Source organism: Zeus faber, assembly GCF_960531495.2.
Source record: "Zeus faber genome assembly, chromosome: 5".
In the NCBI taxonomy this organism is placed as follows: domain Eukaryota; kingdom Metazoa; phylum Chordata; class Actinopteri; order Zeiformes; family Zeidae; genus Zeus; species Zeus faber.
In genome coordinates, this window is record NC_137192.1 from 4,330,979 (window position 1) to 4,353,013 (window position 22,035).

At 43.1% G+C, this 22,035-nt stretch overlaps 1 protein-coding gene across 1 annotated transcript; it reads left to right on the forward strand.

The window, feature by feature from the left end:
• Positions 1-3,369: 3,369 nt before the first annotated feature.
• LOC307230792 (serine/threonine-protein kinase 35-like) lies at positions 3,370-18,227 on the forward strand. The gene is made up of 3 exons (XM_080001232.1): positions 3,370-4,032; positions 8,224-8,977; positions 17,545-18,227. The coding sequence occupies exons 1-2, from the start codon at positions 3,504-3,506 to the stop codon at positions 8,943-8,945; spliced, it is 1,251 nt and encodes a 416-aa protein (XP_079857358.1). The 5' UTR covers positions 3,370-3,503; the 3' UTR covers positions 8,946-8,977; positions 17,545-18,227.
• The last annotated feature ends 3,808 nt before the right edge of the window (positions 18,228-22,035 follow it).

Here is a 22,035-nt window from a genome sequence, read left to right on the forward strand (position 1 = left end):
TGTCAACTCATTATTGCACCTTGAGATTGAAAATCCTAGTGTTACAAAAGCAATCAAAGAATTCTGAATGACAGCCAGCCATACAGTATGCAGTGTGTGAGATGTATGTATGCATGTGTGAGGTTTACACATTACAAATGTTATGAATATCTGCTATAATCAGGAACACAAGGATTTTCAATTCGTTTTTGTTTTTTTTAACTGGAAAATTCCCCCCTTTTTTTTTAACCAAGTTTATAAATCAGCAATATTTTTTACCTGGTAGTTACTACCAGTATTTGAGGGTGTATTTTTCTCAAGTACAATTTTTATTTCAGTTAAAAAAGGCATTAATTTGGGCCACAAGGGAAAAGGTTGTTTTCCTATCAAATTATTTTTCTAAAAATTAATAATCATTAATATAGTTTATAATATAATATAATATAATATAATATAATATAATATAATATAATAATGTTTATACAAAAGAATAAAAACAAGCAAGCTTTTACATCCTTAAAATTCTAAAATGAAGTTCAACCCGAGTTTGAACATCATCTCCACCTCTAATATTTAAACCGTGTCAAATGCCAAAATTGAGGCCCACAAATTTAACTCAAACTACAGTATTTGCAAACTTTGCAAGAAACCAAAATGTTGCCCACTGTGTGGTACTTCTTATATAAAAAAAAAAAAAAAGAAAGCGTTTAGGTGTGGCAGGAACCAAGAGCACCCAGAGGAAACCCACACAAACACAAGAAGAATGTGCAAACAAGGCAGTGGATTCACGGCCCAAAAAAACAATGTCGAAAAAGAGGAGAAACAAAAGTCAAGATAGATAGATAGATAGATAGATAGATAGATAGATAGATAGACAGACAGACAGACAGACAGACAGACAGACAGACAGACAGACAGACAGACAGACAGACAGACAGACAGACAGACAGACAGACAGACAGACAGATAGATAGATAGATAGATAGATAGATAGATAGATAGATAGATAGATAAGGTCAGAAAATGTAATGAATCTTAAAACAAGAAAAAAAACAGCCTGGGATCGAAATAATGTTGTTGAAGAGTGTGTGTTTGGCGTGTTGGTGTGTTCTGTTAACCCTAACCCAAACACCAATCCATACCTAACCCTGGACTAAAAGGAGCACCGCAGCAAACAGGCTTTTTAGGATCCAACGCTTCCAGGGATACATACACTGGAAGATATCCCAAGGCCACCAGTGGTGGGTCGACTACTCCAGAATTACTCCTGAGGAACGGTCACCACCAACCTCACTTGAAGCGGTGACGAACCTGCACACAGACAGTAAGTGGAGCTACTGGTCCTGTAGTGCAACCGCAAGGCCCCAGAGCCAAAAGACGCTCAAAGCAGTGGACTTGAGGAAGAGCAACATGTAAAAGCACCTAAAAATGTAGAGGGACCCAAGTTACTCAAGGAGTCTTGTGTGTACGGGGAAGGTGAATGAGCGCACCAGGAAACGGGCCAGCAGACATTCCCTAACCACAGACGGGCATCATGCGAGACAGCTGAAGTCATCACGGACAGTATTTATTTTATATGGGGTGATGTCATTGCAAAATAAAGAACAGGCTGTTCTCTGGTGAATGGCCGCAGCAAACCAGTCAGACACAAAGAGATAAACTGTACATACAGTAAGACTCTTCAGGAGTATTATAATGATTGAGCAAATGGCTGTTTGAGTGTAGTGTTAGGCTCCAGGGGAAAATGTATTTTTTACACACATTTAAAAGTATCACGTTAGATTTATGTAACCAATCCAAACACACACATTAAATCTGTTTTCCAGTGCAAAGGCCCCCTCGATTCAAGATTCAAGAAACTATTTGAATCTTGAGGAACCCCCCTTGCTTGAATAGGATAGGGTTACCATTTTTTGCGGCACGGTGGCACGTGTATTGCACTGCAGCCTCATAGCTGGAACATCCTGGGTTCAATTCCTGTCTGGGGTGCTGCTGGCACTGTGCGCAGGTAGGTTATCTCCCAATTAGGGGCCTTTCTGTGCGGAGTTTGCATTAAACCTCCGCTCACATGGGTCTCCTCCAACATAAAAAGCACCCCAATAAAAAACATTTTCCTGTCCTTGACCGCGAAATAGAGCCACACCTGGAATTGGTCCCCAGGTGCCGACTAAGTGAGGGCTGCTGGCCGCCCCTGGAGGAGGGACAGCTATGCTGGGACTAATGCAGCGGACAAAATTATCCAGTCACCATTACCTCCGTGTGTGTGTGTGTGTGTGTGTTTGGGTCATCGCCACTCCCTACGTGTTTGTTAAGTGCATTAATCAAGATTCAAGGGGTTTATTTGTCACATACATATACATACATTCATACATATATGCAGTGACATGTCTTTGCAACGCACCCGGAGATTATGCACAATAGTTACTAATAGTAATAATGATAATAGTAATAATAATAGTTAAAGCATGATGATTCTTAATAAATTATGACGATAACTATATTTTATTGTATTTATTTATTTATTTTTAAACTTTTTTTTCTGTTGCGTGTTTTTTTTTTCCACTTTTTGTCAGAAAGGGTGACGTTAATAGTTAACGAGACCACTCCTGGTGACATTGTAAAAGTGTGTGTACGTATGGGGCAGCTCTTCCGGACGCAGAGGTTTGTGACGTAACAAGCACATCACATGACGTGACCCCCCCCCGTTTCCATGTTGTTTTGAAGAAAGGGTCGAAATTCGAGGATAAAACCCAAATCGAGAAGTAAATAAAGTAGCGCTCCCTGACGCCCCCCCCCCTCCAGCAGGGGGCAGTAGTACGCGAGTGCGTGCGCGTGCTCCAACACGTGACCCCGCCGCTCCAGGTTTTTTTTTTTTTTCCTGTTCCGGGCTCCGCTGCGAGCACGTGAACTACCACGCTGTACGGGAGAAACCATTCACGGCAAACCCGAGGGGCGTTCAACGGTCATCACAAACCTTTAAGTTTACAGGCCGTAGTTTGATTTCGTCGCCGCGATTCCCGAATAACGTCCCGAGAACGGCGTGTAAAACTAACTGTGAGATGTTTACCGAGGGATTTTCGGCGCAGGGTGAAAAAAAACAAACCCAATCTGAAATGCGTTCAGATGCTTTCATTGTACTCGAGAAAACAAGAACGTTTTCCGGGCGTAACGATTCGTCAACGCTGTCAAATAGTCGCCGATCAAGAGTTGTGTGCGTTTGTCGCGGCGTCGCGCCACGGAATTCTCCTCTATAATCGCGGTCGGCGTTTTTCAAACCGTGTCAACTCCACATCGGTACCCCGTGTTCTTTTTGGAATGGAATCGCCCGGGACGAGGCGCTCCGGCGCTCCCTCGCTTGAGCTCGTCGCTGCGGTTCAGCCGTGAGGGCGACAAACGACCCGAGCCGAAGCGCCCAACACCTCTTGCCTGGTGTTGGTGACATCGTAACTCGCATATAGTCGAGAATCGATTCAGGGGGGGAGGAGGAGAAGGAGGCGGCGGCTGCATTGGGATCTCCGCTTTCGATGACAGCATGTGGAAGTGTGTGGCGACTTTATTGGAAACGTGAAGGGAGAGGACCTATGGATATCGCGGGCGACAACGGGCGGATGCGCACCAGGGGCGTGCGAGTCCGCGGGAGGGATGAGTCCGCGAAACGGGAGTTCTCCGGCGTGCTGAGGTCGCTGAGCATGGGCAACGCGGAGGGCGACGCCGCGGCGTTCGCGAAAAGTGGGAGCTTGGAGCAGCGGGCCATGTCTCCGCGGTACAACCTGCTGCGGGAGGTGGGGAGGGGCAGCTACGGCGTGGTGTACGAGGCGGTGGCCCGCCGGTCCGGCGCCAGGGTGGCGGTGAAGAAGCTCCGCTGCGACGCGCCGGAGAACGTGGAGCTGGCCTTACAGGAGTTCTGGGCCTTGGCCAGCCTGGAGAGCCGCCACCAGAACGTGGTACAGCTGGAGGAGTGCGTGCTGCAGAGGAACGGGATGGCCCAGAAGATGAGTCACGGAAACAAGCGGTCCAAGCAGTACCTGCGTCTGGTGGAGACCTCGCTGAAAGGTGGGGTTTTAAATTCCCAAACGGCCTGGCCCGCTTGGGCCGACGCTGTGCATGGTAAACATGCTTGCTTCCCCCCCAGGGCTGACGTCGGCGTTGCGTTATTTGGATCCAGCTTTGCCCATATAGGTCGGCGTTTGCTAACATGTGCATATTTTATTATCATACTATATCACTGTAACAATAACCTATAATCACGACAACACACTGGCGTCGTGCCGAAACACACACACACTTTCCGAAAAGAAAAAAGTTGGGTCGCAGAGTTCAACATCCTGCTTTCAGAGGCGGGTCGTGGGCCTCCTAAATCGAATAATAAAAAAAGAAATTATAAAAGCAAGTAAGATGGAAATGGTTCAGGCGATGTAGTCTCACTTTTTTTGCAGTTTAAAAATAAACTACAACCCCCCTTCCCCGGATGTAGTTTTGATTTCAACCTGTACTTACAAAAAAATGGCGACGTTGTTTTTTTTTTTTTTTTACGAAGGGCTGATGGTTTCGTAGCCCGAAATACATTTATTTTATTTATTTTGTTCTGATTTATTCAAAATATGAGTGTCCAGTAGGGAATTGCTTTTCCGTCGCCGTGACACTGATATCACCGGGGGTGGGGGTTTGTAGAACGTTCGGGTCGTCCCGAGTCTCACCAAAATGGAGTCTTCCCCAAGAGGTGTTGTGAGTGCTGTTTGTTCTGCAGTGTCGCCCGATCGCAAACCGCCGTCAGTGGTATTATTGACCTTTTTAATCGTTAGGTTTAAATGTGCAATGGTATTAAAAGTATGACCATCTTTCAAAAAAAAAAAAAAAAACAGAAGCAAATGCAGATTTTGTTGACTTTTAACTGAGCTACTTTTTTTGCCCCCCCCCCCCCCGGAAATAGTGACAACTTCTCATTGTGATTGGCTATTCCCAATGCACACGCAAGCCAGTTTGAACTGGTTCTTGAAAGGCTCGCCCTGCGGTAATCCCGATCAGCGATAACCTGACTCAGCCTTTTCAGGCTCGGGTTCAGTCAGGTCAACCAACCCCAGTTGCATGGCAAACAGCCGATGGCTTTTTATTTTAATTCAACACCCCGCCTTCATATCAAATAAATAGTGAGGAAAAGATGACTTGTGTATTGTCACGTAGAATGACATGTAGTTATTGTGAACACTTCGATCTCCACCAAACTTTTCTTTAAAATAAAAACGACCTGTTCAGGCTTTTGCAACAAATTCACAGCCGGGCATCTTAAGCCTGGCCCACACTACAAGATTTTTTTCCAAATCGTAATAAATATTGAATGTGTGGGAGACCGCCCACGTAGCGACATGTCGTGATACATTTACGTTCCTATAGGGTGCGTGGAAAGCAATGTTTTGCCCAAACAGTAACACACAACACACCAATGCTGGGAACAGGCTACACAATTTCCAGGGTCAGGCCCGAATATGAACGGCGAACGGGTATCTTTACCCCGTGTGTGTGATTATTATCAACGAACAGTTATCTGAACAAAAAATTGTGCATGTTCAAATTCTTCGCATTTCCCTTCCTAGTCATACAAGGCAGAGCGCATACCTAAATAAATTGTAAATATGTTGAGGAGAAAGAGGGATGCTGCGGGGACTGCTGATTGTTCCGACGCTCCATTATTAGGAAACCCCAACAGTTTGAAAATGTCCCATTGCACCTGGGAAGGTCCGATGATGTCATTCTGCATAATAATTAGCCATGTGCTCCAGGCGCTTCCTGGGGCTCTGTCCTGGCTCCTTTGGAGGGAACCAAGTCTGTCCGCGAGACGTGAAGGTTGAAGCCTTCTTTTCGGGAAACACAAGGACAAGCACACATAGTTTCTCTAGCCATGTTTGTTGACAGTTTCTTGACCCTCCCACCAGATGACCTATGAACTTGCGCGACGGTAATCATCAGGGTCACACTTGTAGTGTTGCCAGTGTCCCGACCAAGACACGGCAAAAAATTCTGGCATTACCGTCATCTAATCTGACATGGGGACCATCGTGAAAGACAAAAGTATTGTGTAGTCTCCCGGCATAACAGATTCCATTCACCAACAACAATAGTCCTAATCTCGCAAGCCACAAGAGATTTGACACGGTGGTGTTGCTATGCGAGATTACCAGAGTCCCGACTCTCAGAACCGCAAATCTTATGTGATCAAACATGGCTTTAGTGTAAACAAGTCTAGGGAGTGACGGGCTAGAATTTCTTTTTATATAGAATCCAAAAGGGAAAAACAATGGATGAAGTCAGCGCAAACTTTATGCTTTGCAGCATTCACATTTGCCCCCATGGCTGCTGTTGTGTTTGACTTATACATTTAATTTTATTTATTTATTTATAAACCCTTATCAGTCCCACAACGGGGAAATTTGCAATTTCTCTGCATTTACCCATCCTAGTATCTGACGTATCTAGGAGCAGTATTCTGTTTCAGTCAGCTCGCCTCCCAATTGGGTGTCGGTCTGTTTCCCACGTGACAACCCACAGCCTGCATCCTCAGCGTTTTTTCCTGCACTACAGGATATCTGATTGTAAATTTTGAAGATGTACTTAAGATTTGCGATCGGTGCCACCAGGACAGACTTCCAGGCAGATCGGGGAAGTGAAAAACACTACTAACATACCTCACACCACAGGATAATCTGGCAGGATTTTTTTTAGAACTGGACGGGCAACTGATCACAAAAATCACGGTTTGGATTGGATCGTGGTTTTGAGTAGGGGAGTGTATAATTTTTCGGATCAGCCACAAAAAAAGGAGACAAATATATCTTTGCTTTCCATTCATTCTGTTTAAGGCAAGGAACCTTTTCCCATGGTCTTAAATGGAAACAACATTCAAGATGTCCAATGTTCAAATAAAATCTTAAAATATGTAAAATATTCTATACTCAATTGTTAAATTAAACTGCGATATGAGGCACGCGTGATACCTTCTTCCTTTAAACATGGTATAGAATGAAAAGATATGATTTAACCCCAGTAACTGAATTTAATTCCAATAAGTAGCCCGTATGTCATGTTAAATTTCTCACATTTTATCACAAGCCAAATTTCATGAAACCTTGTTCAGAATTAGGTGAGATACAGCCAATTTTGTATAGAGAATTCTGTATCTCTCAATAACAATTGTATTTATTTACTAGCAGATTTTGACCGCTCCAATATGGCGGACGTGCAGACGCGTAGTGGCAACATTGCCTGTATTCACAGCGGATTCAGTAGCAGCAACCCAGTGCAACGTACCATGAACCAATCATTGCGCTTCAGAGTAAAACGCAGCACGCATCTGTCTTGTCTCTTCTTTTCACTGCAACTCTGCATTGAGATTAATGGAATTATTACTTAACATTTAAACAGCGGTAGTTAAACTGTATTCCATTATGATAGTTACATTTTGCAATTAATCATGGTTCACATGCATGCCAACCCATTGGGGGCGATCCGTACAGATTAACTACGATCCATTACACCATTATTTAGAACCATCATAAATCAGGACTTCGCTCACAATTGTCTGAAGGGTGGAATCTGGCCCAAAATCAGCTTTATTATTTTGTCGTGTGTACCCTGTTTTAGTATCACAAATATTAAACAGGCTGATCCAGCTAAAATACTACAGTTTCTATGTATAGACTAGAGAGAGAAGTTGAGTTCCTTGTTAACAGTTCCAGCATGTTGATCCACATTCACTGTCAGTGTCATGCCCTGCTAGGTTCATACTGTATGCCTGGTCTACCTGGTAAAAGGCTGTGGGATCTAGTTTCACCTGGCAGATCAGCATGCTAAAACCGACAACAAGCTATGTAACATCGTTAGTCTAGTATAAGAACCATTTTTATCACAATAATTAGCACATAGTAAGGTCAGGTTCTTTCAAATGTATGATAAAATGACCAATTTGGCTATTTCAACTGCAATGTGAATGTTAGCTTTTCTTCCAAAATGTAACAAATGCATTGTATTGAAGATATTGCTAAGATTTTAAATAGACATCAGTGGTATTCAAGGTTTTATTATATATTAATAGATTGTATAGATTCATGTTCCTTTTAGGGATCTTACAATTTTGTGTTACTTACAATATTTCATGAAATCAAATGTGTTTTTTGTCTTTTAGAAAAACATATGTTCTCTTTTTCTATCTTTACGTCGCTGCTCTGACAACTGGTGTGGAACCCCTTACAGGTGAGAGAGTCCTGAGTCACCCAGAGGAGCCCTGCTACCTATGGTTCGTCATGGAGTTCTGCGAGGGCGGTGACCTCAACCACTTCATCCTGTCACGACGGCCCGACCCCCACACCAACAACAGCTTCATGCTCCAGCTCACCAGCGCAGTAGCGTTCCTGCATGAGAACAACATAGTCCACCGCGATCTGAAACCAGACAACATCCTCATCTCTGAGAAGTCCGGCACACCAGTGCTGAAGGTGGCGGACTTTGGCCTCAGCAAAGTCTGTGCCGGCCTGGGAACCACCTTCAAGGGCAAAGAGGGCGAGGATGACCGGAACCGAAATGTCAACGTCAACAAGTTCTGGCTGTCCTCGGCGTGCGGGTCGGACTTCTACATGGCACCTGAGGTGTGGGAGGGCCACTACACGGCCAAGGCGGACATCTTTGCCCTTGGCATCATTATCTGGGCCATGGTGGAGAGGATCACGTTCATAGACGCAGAATCCAAACGCGAGTTGCTTGGCACGTACGTCAGGCAGGGAGAGGACATTGTGCCCGTTGGAGAGGCGCTCTTAGAAAACCCAAAGATGGTATTGCACATCCCACAGAAGCGCAGGTCGTCCATGTCGGACGGCGTGAAGAAGCTCCTGTTGGACATGCTGGCGGTCAACCCTCAGGACCGGCCTGACGCCTTTGAGCTGCAGGCCAGAATGGACCAGGTCATGTGTGCTGCGTGACGTTTCCACACCCCGCAGACTATATTGTACAGGTACTCCCTTTTTTTATATATACTCGTGTTGAACAAATTCCATAAATGTAAATGTATTTGAGATGAAAGAAATGTACCCACAATTGACAAATGGGGGGGGGGGGCAACAGACAGAGTGAGAGGTCTGTTATCCACACCACACGTTTATCCCTGTATGTGGACATATATTGACCTCTTTTTAGTGTGGGTGGGGTTGTTTCCAGCTGTAGTTTTTCTCACAGTCTTCCGTTGTCTTGCTTCTTCAGCTGGTTTGTGAGTGCTGTCTTGGTTCTTGTTTGGACACCTTTTATGTAACCAAACCCCTCAAGCCAACCCCGCCCCTGGGCTGGTGGTGGGGGAAGGGCAGAAAAGGCCATCCCAAACGTCTCTTTGTGGAAGTGGAGTGGATGGTTACATGGTGTTTGTTAGGCTGTTTGTGACAATGTTTGATTTCCATGCAACTCATGGACAGCAAACATGTTTCCCAATCATATTTCAAAAAGAAAGTTGTGTTGCATGACGTCATATCGATGTCATTCTCTTACATCACGTCTCATGGGAGGGAGGTAGGAGTGTGTGTGTGTGTGTGTGTGTGTGTGTGTGTGTGTGTGTGTGTGTGTGTGTGTGTGTGTGTGTGTGTGTGTGTGTGTGTGTGTGTGTGTGTGTGTGTGTGTGTGTGTGTGTGTGTGTGTGTGTGTGGTTGCAAGGCAACCATTGGTTGTAAACCACCCCCTTGTGACCCACCCTCTGTCTCTCTGATAAATGCCTGTCTGCTGCATTCCTTCCCCCACTCGGTCTCCGTTCATCCTTGTCTCCATTCCCCGCACTGCGTCCTGCACGTCTAATAAAATGCCTGTGCCCCACTTACCTCCAATGGCCTAGCGCCAGATTAAAACTTCTCTCTTCAACAATGACGCAGTGCATCATGCTGCATTGCATCATCACCTCAATGAGCTTACCCTTAACACTGTTGCCTGTCTTATTTTTGTCTTTGTCAGGGGGTTTTCTACACAGAATATTGATTTAACGCTTGGGGAATCAGACAGATTTGTTGCATACACCAAGTCCTTACCACTGACAAAGGTGGAAGTTAAGGCGGACATATCAGGTAGGTATGTTGTGCTTAAAGGGACACTTTATGGGGATATTGTCTCCTATTGAAATGTTTAGGCCCCTCCCTATTCGCTCCTCTGATTTTTACACCTAAGTGTTTTACCTGTTCTCAGGGTTGATTGTTGAGTCCTGTAGTAGCTGGTGACTTCAATTGTTGCCTAAATCCACATCTGGATAGATCAAGTAAAACAGCGCAGTCTATTGTGGGGCATGGTTGGTCTCTACTTGCCTGCTGTAGTGATATCCATTTATTTGACACATGGAAAACTTCCCTCCATGGCAGTATACATTTTATTCAACGGTTCATAATTCATCCTTGAGAATCGGTTATTCCTTCATTAAATACACCTTCAAGAGGGTGCTTTCCTGCACGATAGGCCTATCCTTATCCTCATTTTGGACTGTATCTTAAAGAGCAGTCTAATCATTTCATCACTGAGAGTGACACTCCAGGTATGTCTCCTAGTTTACTCTGGTATCATGTGCATGTGTGTGTGCGTGCATGTGTTGTAGTGGTGTGCTGTGTGACAATTAAAGATTCTTCTTCTAGACAGCGGGGGCTGTTATCTGTGGCTTTACTATATAATTTTCAGAAAACCTAAAGACAAAGCAGAGGGCTGAACATCACATTCTTGAACAACAACCAAGCAAGCTTCAGGGAGTTTAACCTCATCCCTCAGAGGACCTGAGGCATAAAACCACTATAATGCCACTACAGCAGCTCTAGACACTTTCCTGTCTAAAGAGGCCCAGAAAGCCATTCGGCCTGCTAAGCATAGGATGTATGATTTCGGGAACAAGGCAATTAAATATTTGGAAAATTTAGTTAAGGTACAGGCTGGCACCCAGGCTATCCCAATTACAAAAGACAATTGTATGGTAAAAGAGTTTCTCACAGCAAGGATGTTAACAACTTATTTCTTAAATTCTATGGCCACTTGTAAAATTCTGATTCAGACCATCATTCTGAGGCTTTGATGCGTAAATTCTTCTCCTCTATTAATCTTCCTCAAGCCTCAGATACGCAGAAAGAGCTGCTGAACAGGCCGGTCACCCGTGAGGGGTCATAGAGGCTATCAATGATCTAGAAAATAACAAGGCCCCGAGCCCTGTTGGTCTGACCCCTGAATGTTACAAAGCTTTCCGGGGCCAGCTGATCGGCCCTCTGCTCAATATGTTGCCGCACTCCCTTGAATCTGGGACTCTCCCACTCCATCGACATAAACATGTCATTAATTAAAAAAAAGGGGGGTAAGCCTGCAGATGACTGTGCCTCCCACAGGCCGATTGCTCTGCTGGACGTAGACCGAAAACTAAATGCTAAAATTCTGGCCAAAAGGCTAGAAGGTGTCCTCCCTGATATCACTTCAGTGGATCAAACTGGTTTTGTACTGGGCACAGAGTTGAAGGCCAAATCTTTAGTAATTTCCCTTGATGTGGAGAAGGCCTTTGACAGGATCGAGTGGCCTTAACTGTGTGTCCTTTAAAAATTAGACCTAGGGGACAACTTTATTAAATGGACATCCTTTCTATATGCTGCCCCTGCATGCCTCACTTATCGCTAATGGTCTTAATTCTCAGGCCTTCTGCGTGGGGCATGGCTCCAGACAGGGTTGTCCAGCCTCCTGTTCGCTCGTGCTATGGAGCACTTGGCAGAAGCTATAAGGAGTGATCTGTTTGTGTCTGGCATAGAAGTGGGTCCCATGCGCCATAATCTCCCTATAAGGGACGACGTCCTGCTTTATATAAGCAACCCCGAGGCTATATATTGCAAGAATGGTTGAGATAATTAGATCCTTTGGCCAATTTTCAGGTTACAAGATGAACTACTCAAAGTCTGAGGCAATGCCCCTGACCCCTAGTGTATCCTGGTCCCCTACTTGCTCTGCCCCATTTTGTTGGTCCCCATCAGGTTTTGTCTGCCTGGGCATACACATTACCCCCTTCCTCTGGCCCGTACAAAGCAAATTTAGCTCCCCTAATTCGCAGGATAAGAGAAGACCTGGCCCACTGGACAGCCTTGCCACTGTCTCTCCTAGGAAGAGCGGACCTTTCAAATGAGTATACTTTCACGGTTGTTGTACCCTTTCAAATGATCCCGGCTCTTTTGACAAGGAAATATCTCTCGGTCATAAACAGATCTTTGTCATTCTTCCTCTGGCGAAATAAACAGGCCAGGTTTAAACTTACTACGTTGCAACGCCCTCTTGAGGAGGGAGGTCTGGCGGCTACCTTTGTAGTTATCTGCGCCATAGGTTTGGAGATGATTCTAAATCTGCCTGGCTTGTCATGGAGGCTGCCCCAGTGGCCCCTATTCTTCTCCATAACATTCTATATGCTTCTAAGAAATGGGTTCATCTCAATGTAAAGGGCAACTTTATTCTACAGAACACTCTAAAAGTCTGGAGACTGACAAGAAAACTAAATTACCAATAAGGCTTTGTCTCTATCTTCACACCTATCCACTTAAGCCCAGATTTTCCCCCTGGTTTGGTGGACCACGCCTCTCCCTTGTGGTCTGACATGGTTATAAAGACCCATGTCAGATCACAAGGCCCATGGTGTTTAATCAGTGGCCTATGTGACAAAAGGTAAAGCTGGTACTGTTATTTTCAAATCTGCAAAAAAAACAAAAACTGCAGAGTCAGCGATGGCTAGCACAACGTGTTGCTTCTGTGCATGGCAAGATAAGCCCCAAAGCCCTGCTCCTGCCACCCGCTCTAAACCATTCATGCAACAGGCTTGTGGGAAAATCGGAAAATATCTAGAAGGCTTTATCTGTCGCAGGCAGCAGTGTGTATCGAGGGTGGGGCAAAATACAGTATATTGTGATGCTTCGCCTTGCAATATGTTAGCGAAACACTGGCACCAAATATCTATTTATTAAAACATGCTGGTCCAAATTAGTGGTGTAATGGAACGTGGACGACCCGTGATCCATACAGATTGCCCCCAACAGTTCGGCACGCATGTGAACCGCAGTTTAATTGTAAAATGTAACCATCAGAGTGCAATACAGTTTTACTGCTGCTATTAATTTTAAAGTAATTCCCTAAATCTCAATGCGGAGTTGCACTGAAAAGAACATAGACAAGACAGATTCATGCTGTGTTTTACTCTGAAGCGCAATGATTGGTTCATGGTACGTTGCGCTATGTTGCTGCTACTTTACGACATGTCGTGAATGAGCTGTGGATACAGCCAATTTCGCTGCTATCTGTTCGCGCGTCCGCCATATCGGCCCGGTCAATATCCACTAGCAAACAAATACAATGTGAATTGAGGGATGCAGACTTCTCTACAAAATTGACTTTAGCTCGCTTATTTCTAAACCAATTTTCATGAAATTTGGTTTTGAGACGTGAGAAATCGAACGTGACATTGGTTACTTATTGGAATTAAATTCAGTTACTGGGAGCGAGTCCAATCATATTTTTCCATTCACTGCCATGTTTATTATGCTTTTCCTTATTTTTTGTCATAAATATAATATTACAATCTTGGATTTTCATACGTGGCCAAAAGTGTCAAATAATCAGGTAAACTAATGACAAAATAATCGCTGTGAGCAAAACGCTCAGGCTTCCGACCTCTTTGAATGCTCGTTTTGCAATGGGTTTTTTTTCTACTCTGCGTGAGTTGACGTCAGCTCGCCACAGATTTCTTTATATGGTCATCTGCTTCATCTGATCTGCTGTGCGTTTCTCTAAACATAACTAATATTTATGTTTTTATTTTCCGATGTTTACATGAAACAAAATATCCCCATGTCATAAAGTCCCGGTGCATTGTGGTGTCCGTGTCCCCCACAAGAGTAAATAGAATGAAACCCAAGCTCAAACACCATTGGCTCACAGAACCCGGAACTTGTGCTCAAACCCCATTAGCACACATCACTTGTGGCCTCCACCCACCGAAACAGAGCGGCAGGAACACAATGAATTTAGGGCAGGGGTGTCCAAACTATGTCTCGCGGGCCAACTGCGACCCGTGGTCCATTTTTGATTGGCCCACAGCAAATTCAAAAAATATAATGGAATATGGCCTACACATTAAACGTGCGCTTGACTGTATTGTACTTATTCGTTTTAACAGTAGGTGTAGCTACTGTCTTGAACAAGGCAGCTTCTCCACAAAACAAGAGCAAAGAACAAGAATTCAACAACGTTAGCATGTCCAGAAACACAGTTGTGCGGTGAATCGAAGACTTGTCAGCAGACTTAAAACATTAAGTGTCAGATAAAGCTTGTGCTTTTTTACTCGATTGCATGTGATGAGAGCACAGATGCCACAGACACCGCACAGCTGTTGATTTTTTTTTGTGGGGAGTTGACAACTTTTTGCATTACGGAGGAGCTGCTTGATCTTAGGAGTCTAAAGGGCACAACAACGGGTAAGGTCATTTTTGAAGCTGTGTCAGCACTTGACAAGATGGGACTTAAATGGGACAAGCTGTGTAGAGTTACAACGGATGAGGCTCCAGCAATGACAGGGGAGTGCAAAGGAATGGCCTCTATTGTGGGCGCCAAGATGCAAGAGAGTGGAGGTGAGGCTGTTGAAATGTGCTGTATCATCCACCAAGAAGCCCTCTGTGCCAAGATAGCCCAGCTTGGCGATTAGATGAACACAGTCGTGAAAACTGTCAACATAATTCGAGCACGAGGGCACTACCACATAGAATTTCAAGCTTTCCAATCTGATGTCGATGCTGAATACGGGGACCTACTCTATCTGATGTGTGCTGGCTAAGTCGTGGCTCCATGCTGCAGCGATCTCTCATGACAGAATTCAGTCAGCGCTTCAAAGATTTTTCTATAATTGAGAAAGAAATCAAGCTGTTCTCTACTCTCTTCCTGACGGATGCAGAAGAAGTGGAAGAGAGTCTGCAATTAGAACTTATCGAAATGCAGTGTGATAATTCTCTGAAGAATCAACCTCAGCTTCTCTCCCTACCCGACTTCTACCGGAGCTTGGAAAAGGCCAAGTTTCCTCTGAGACAAAATGACCGAACGCTATCTCTGTGATGTCCTTCACATCTCAACCATCAAACTTACTCCTGACCTGCCAGCCATCCTTCAGTCCAAAGCGCAGCATCACTGCTCCCACAGTGCTACGCTGTTCCCATTATAGGTGAGCTAAAAATATTTTACACAGTATTCATGTGTTAATAAGCCCAATCACTTAATAAATTCAGTCAATTAAAGGTGATAACATTTTCTAACAAACTTCAGTTTATGTGTTAACAAGCCCAATAACTTATTTCCATAATAAGCTTGAAATATACTCATCCCCTTTTCCCCTTATTTTTTCCCCTTTATATAGGGCTGTGAAGGGGGATCACCATCCTGACTAAGAAGCAATCTGAGGCTGCTGTTTTGAGGATGTGCTCCCAACCATTTTTGTTACAAAATAAATAAACTCATTAATGGAAAGCTGTGATGTAGGCTGTTTTTTTTTCTTTAAGCATATTCAATTATCAAGCATAATTAACCTACATTTGATGATTTCGATAACTTTAATACACTAGAGGTGAGGCGATATACCTCACCTCTAGTGAGTGGCCCAGCCCTTGGCATATTTTTCTGAACGTGGCCCTTAGTCGAAAAGGTTTGGACACCCTTGATTTAGGGTATGTTAGAATGGCATAATCCAAGTGGTATTTTCAGCAACAAACTTCAAATACATGTTTTGGGGACCTCAGAGACTTATATTAACTTGTGTCAAAAGGAGAATAATAGGTCAACTTTAAAGGAAGGTATCATGTGTGCCTCATATTGCATTGAGTATTTATTGAATATTCTTTATATTTTAAGATATCATTTTATCATTGCACACCTTTTTTTCTTCTCTGAAACTGACACCACAATGCAGTGAATAAATACCTTATTCATGCTTTTTCCTTTTTATAGAGGTATTTTTTCTTCTTCAATTACACAGATATCATGATGTATTATAGATGAATTGCCTTGCAATGTATCACAGAATCTTATTGCGATAAAGCGTTATTGTGTTTGTGTCTTCACACATGGACCTTGCTTGCAGCTTCAGATTAACGGGTCTGAATCATGTCGGTGTTATTTTAGTCCCAAAAGTTTATACACTTGATGAAATGCCTGAAGGGTTTCACTTGCTTAGAGCAACAGGCCCCGTCACTACCGGATCTGTCCTGGATTCTGGTCCTATTTTACCAAACCGCATCAGTCACGTTTGAATAACAATCCATGTTACGAATACAAATATAATATACACCTAGGTTACAGTGTCCCTTGCGCAGACCTCGCTGCTCCCCAGTGCTCCGGGGGAGAGAGGGCATGGTGAGAGACGGGGCTCACTGCTACTCGTGTAGGTAGCAGATATGCTCAGCCTAGCAGATCGTGAAACACACCCAGTGGCGCAATGAAAGGACCCGGCTACATTTTGTTTTGGCATTATTCCCGGACATTTTAACCGGCATGTTTGTAATTTATTGTTATTTTTATTTATACATTTTACCAGGTTAAAAACAATTGCTGGCGAACAGAAACCCTGAGCCAAACATCAAGCAAGTGCCGTAAAGCTTAACACACTTGTCCCACGGTTTCAAATTCTAACACAGAAGTTACATAATGCAAGAACAGGCGTTCTGGGTGGGAATGAAAGCAGCATCAAAATTATTTTAAAGGCTCTTATTTTAAGTTAAAAAAAAGTTACAGAATGTTGCTTTAAATACTATATTAATTTCACATTTGTTAAATAAATGTGTGCATACTATGCCATAAAGGACACTGGACACAGTTCCAGTGTTGTGTATGATAATTATCTTGTTCAAAAAAATATTATTGAAAATATCTTTTTTGTTATCATCCATTCAATTTTATTCATACACATAATTTTGTTCAATAAAGCAATGTTTTCCTAAGACCACTTATTTTCTGCCAAAAAAAAGTTCATATAAGCAAATATAGGCAGATAATAATTATCTAATTTTTATTTTTATTTTTACTTATTTTTTTATTTTTTGCCCCCTAAAATACATTATCTGTGACAAAATGTCGAGACACATCTGTGGCAGCAAGACAGATGCTGTAATCCACACCACTCCGTAGTTATCCACGGCTTTGCCTCTTTATTTACTATAGTGGGCTAACCACAAAGCGAAGCGTCCCCCATTCCTGTTGGTTAGTGTAGGTCAGTAGACAGTGGGCCCACTGTAGAGGCGGCAGAGCAACCGGGACATGGCTCTGTTTACGCAAACGTACACAATCACCTCTGTCATTAAGAGCCAGCTCCTATTTGGAGTTCTGCGCAGGCTTGTAAGCTACTGATAATGATTATGTAACAGGAGGGGAAAACGAAAGTACTCGCTTTGCTTGACCAAGGTTTCACTGTCGGCCCAAAACAAACCTTGTGCCTATAACCAACTGCAGGACTGTTGACTGGTGCTGCCACTGACCAGCCTTTTGGTTTTGTTTCTTTTTGTGTTTTGTCTCCTGCAGATAGGCGTTACTTGTTGGAGCTGCTAAACCAGTGGTGGACTTCCTGTTCGAAATCTCAAGACTGTGAAACTTCTATCAACACATTCAAGGGAAAGCGAGTACTCGAGTTAGGATTAAAAAAAAAAAAAAAAAAAAAAAAAAAATTTAATTTAGAGACTTTTCTTTGGTCACGTTTACAGGGTGGTCTTCTACCAACTTTTCAATGGGAATGTTATTTTGGACTTATATTGGGTGAAAAGCCCCTATAACCCAGATCAAGATACAAGCTGTGGTTCTGCACTTTAAGTAAAAGAAGAAAAAAATGTAAGTATTTTCAGGGTCCAGTAACAGAAATTAGTAGGTTCGGAAAGATGTGTATTATTATATTACTATTCAACATGGCGTACGGCTTAATTGGTCTATGCATATGCTTAGAACGAGCGTCTTGAGTATGTACACACAATTTATCGTATCCAAAACACAGCCCTATAAAGAGAGCTTTTTACAGATGCTTTTTTCCGCAATTCCACCTCTCCTCTGCATTATTTAGTACGTGCACGTTTTACCCTGATTCCCCGGAGGCCATCTCGCCCCGTCCCACCCTTTCTTTTGGAGCGGGGAGCTGATTTCGGATTCCCGCCTTGTGAATTCAAGCCAGGTTCCCCAAAGTTGAGATGTTTTTGAAAATTGAAAAAGTCATCACAGATACTCTTTCAACCGTCACCATGATCAAGCTCCTCATGCCGGCTGTGCCTTGTTTTTTTTTTGTTTTTTTTATTTGTTTTTTTTTTTGTGGAAATCGGTCGAAAATGGGGTTTAAATTTGCAGTTTTGGTTTCTTGGCAAGGTTTGATTTTTTTTTTTCTTTTTGGCACTGTGAATATGATTATGTAGATTTAGCAAAATCGATTGAGCCGTGTGTGTGTGTGTGTGTGTGTGTGTGTGTGTGTGTGTGTGTGTGTGTGTGTGTGTGTGTGTGTGTGTGTGTGTGTGTGTGTGTGTGTGTGTGTGTGTGTGTGTGTGTGTGTGTGTGTGTGTGTGTGTGTGTATTTATTTGGGTCATGTTGAGATTGATTCTTCTCGTGTGCGTTTGATGATCAATTGTGGACTGATATCAGAAGTATGATGGGATTATCGCGTATTTGTTTTTAAACCAGTTTCTTCTATTTTTTGCCACCAAGTGCCAATTTTATTTGTTGGCTTCGACTTCATTGGGTTGGGGTTGGGGGTCCCGGTTACACAACGACACTACAAAATGAAATGAACTATGACTGAAACTGAAAATGAACGGTATCTTGGATTTGTTTAACAGTCAAAAGTAAAACTTTTAAAAAATATATATTTTCTTTAAAAAAAAATTTGAGGGGATCAACAGCTGACTACCATACTATTTTCCTCAAATAATTGTATGAATGTTTTGCCCTTCAACCAAAGTTTGTACTACCGGCATAATATCTGCTCAAATGTTCTTTCTGTCCTGTAGTTTCCAGAAATAGGGCCTTTTGGTAATTGGATGTTCCTCCTTGTTTTTGTTTTTTTTCTTGTTTGTTTTTTTTTCTTATTACTATTCTACTACCTCATGTCTTCTGCAAAATGTGCGCCCCCCCCCCCCCCCTTTGCTGAATCATTGTTTCCTAGTTTGGGGTTTTTTGTCACCAGAGCGATCGTTTGCTGGCATTCCTCGGTCAGAAAAACGAAAACTATTCAGAAGTATTTGCATTGATTCATTCTGAATTGAGGCTTTTCCAAGTCTGAATTGTTTGCATTGCTTTATTTTTTTTCTATGTTACATAAGTTTCACAATGATTGGTTCCCTAAGCTACTGATGGAACGACAAACATCTGAAACAGTTTTTTGTTTTAACGGTTTCATTTTGTTTTTGTTTGTTTATTCTCCATGACAGGGGCGTCAAAACACCATCATAGCTAGGTGTGATGTGTTGTTTTTTCTTTTTTGGGGGGGTGGGGGTAATCAATTGTGGGTTTCTCCAAAATTCTACCCGCTTAATAAATTATATATACATTTTTTTTTTTTTTTATGTCGCCACATCCCTGTGAGATGCAAAATAGTGTCTCTTTTTCATCCTAAGTTCTAGAGGAAAACAGTGTATTTCGGTTAATCTCATGTAATTGCCTCCATTTAGTCATCATTTGGTTTAATAGTCAGAGCACTTCTGGGGAGGGGGCTTCTGTGCCATTAGGTCATATGCATCTTTTGGGTGGGAGTGAGTAGAAAGATGTTATATGTATTGCTATCCCACTTCATTCACACACACACACCCCTCTTCTATGCAACTTTTTCACCACTGTGCAACAATTTGGTTTCGGTTCTATTTATTTATTTTGTGCGTGCGTTTTCTTCCCAGCTTCTCTTCCCCAGAAAGATTGCGGTAGAAAACTAGCCTTCTCCACTGTTGTCATGTGTCACAACTTTGTCTTCTTTTTCCACAAAATTCACTCCCTCGTCTTAGACGCTAGAGAGCTGTCTGCATCGCCTGTAAAACAAAACAACAACAAACCTTTGTATTTAAACTGAGTCGACTTTGTACATCTCAATTTTAAGTTCCAATAAAGAACAAATGAAATAGGTGCTAAGTGTGGTGTTTCCATGCAGGTGCTTTGTATTTTCTTTGCATGATACCTGTGGCATTGTTTCGCAGGATTGAGCAGCATTTGTTTTTTATTCCACTTGGCAGCTGGGTGTGCCTCCACGGCTGTGCCCGTTTTTTGCTTGGAGGGTATTGGCAGCTGCAGTTTGTGAGCCACCAGTTGAGAGTTGAGAAGGTACAGTGTCACATCATGACTGAACTACCCCACCCACACATAAGGTATAAAGAAGCACAAAGCATAAATATTTACTGGTTTCAAGTTCTGACGTGTTATTAAACATTTAAGTAAACATAAAAGTACATTAAATGTACTTTTAGGAAGTGATCTTTGTGCTGAAATACAATGTTACAAGTTAGGTTTGTGATTATTTTTAGACATAGATGGATAGATCGAGCAAGATATATCATGCAAAAAGAAATGCAAACCCCTGTCAATTTCTCCCCGGATCTCAGATTGCGAACCGATATATTACACCACACCACCACCACACTCGACCGGTTCATCAAGTGGTTAGATCTTAAATGTCAAGATTCCAGCGTTTCTTTGAGGTGCTCTGTGGTAAACAACGCAAGCAAGAGTGGCAGCCAAAAGTGTTTTTTTTGGGGTTTTTTTTCCTTTCCTTATTTTATTATTATTTTTCCTTCTCTTCAGTTATTGTTTTTGTGAAGAAAGACCAGGGCGCATAGACTTCCAATAATTGTGTCTCACACGCAAAGAAGCATAATGGGCAACAGCAGCCTTTTGCAGAAACAAAAGATGCTCACGTCCTCTTGTCGGGCCCAAGAGCACGCATGAATTGACACACCGTGGCCATATGGGACAGCGCTTTCTTTCTGACTGTCATAAGGGGGCGTGTTGACTTCACGAATGAGCGATCAAATGTTCTAATGACTGGCGAGCCGGGCGGTCAGATGTGCTACCGACTACCCCGCGATGCGGGGTTCTTCAATAATGCATGTTGTCCTTGTACCAAACGACGGGAGCTGCGCTGTAATTATCCCCCTTGAAACCGCGTGGCGGCTACAGTATCCGTCACGTTGGGGAGAAAGATAACATTCGGCATCCAAAACAGAGAAAACAAACTCTTTTGAACATCGGACCAATGACAAAGCGCTCAAACCGGCTGCTCCGCCATCTTGGGGACGCTTTGAAAGTTTGTCCTTTTGACAAGAGCTGAGAAAGGTGGAAAGATGGGTTAACCTTCCGTCCGCACGGTTGCACCACACGACACGCCTGCCTCGTTTAAAGTGTCTGGGATGTGTGCACGAGTTGGAATGTGACTTGATGTGCACCGGCAGGTTTCATTTTCCGAGAAAATGGATGACAAGCAGGTCTGACGTGTCGCCCTGGGGATAATGGTTACATAACCCTTAAATTCACACGGAACGGCAATGCCGATGCCAGCCATGGTCTTCAGCGCATGCGCGTTGTAAAACCAGGTGAAATCCACTCAAGTCAGAAGTCAATAACTCGTGTGTGGAGATAGAGGCGGGCGCTAATCAAATGTGGAGAACACTGTGGTTAAAATTGGATTTTAACAGGAGTACGTCAAATCGACCCCACAACTCTTAATCTGTCAGTTCACTGAGTCATTGATAGGCGACGTGGTGCAGTGACCCCACTCAGCTGGAGATTGAATCCCAAGCCGTCTGTCAGATATTTCATATATTGGTTTAGAGTACATTGGTGTTAAAGCCCCTGAGAAGGAGGAGCATATCCTCCTTCTTTAAACCATCCCTATAAATGAATTTTTCCAATGATGTGCCCAATTGGCTTTACAACCACTCAAGGTGCAGTTTTTTTTGTTTTTTTTGTGAATGTTCGTCCGTATCAGCAGTTTAACCGAGCACAGCTGGCTACCCTGCTTTATCAAGTTCACCTTCGTCTGCCATTCACTTTTTGCG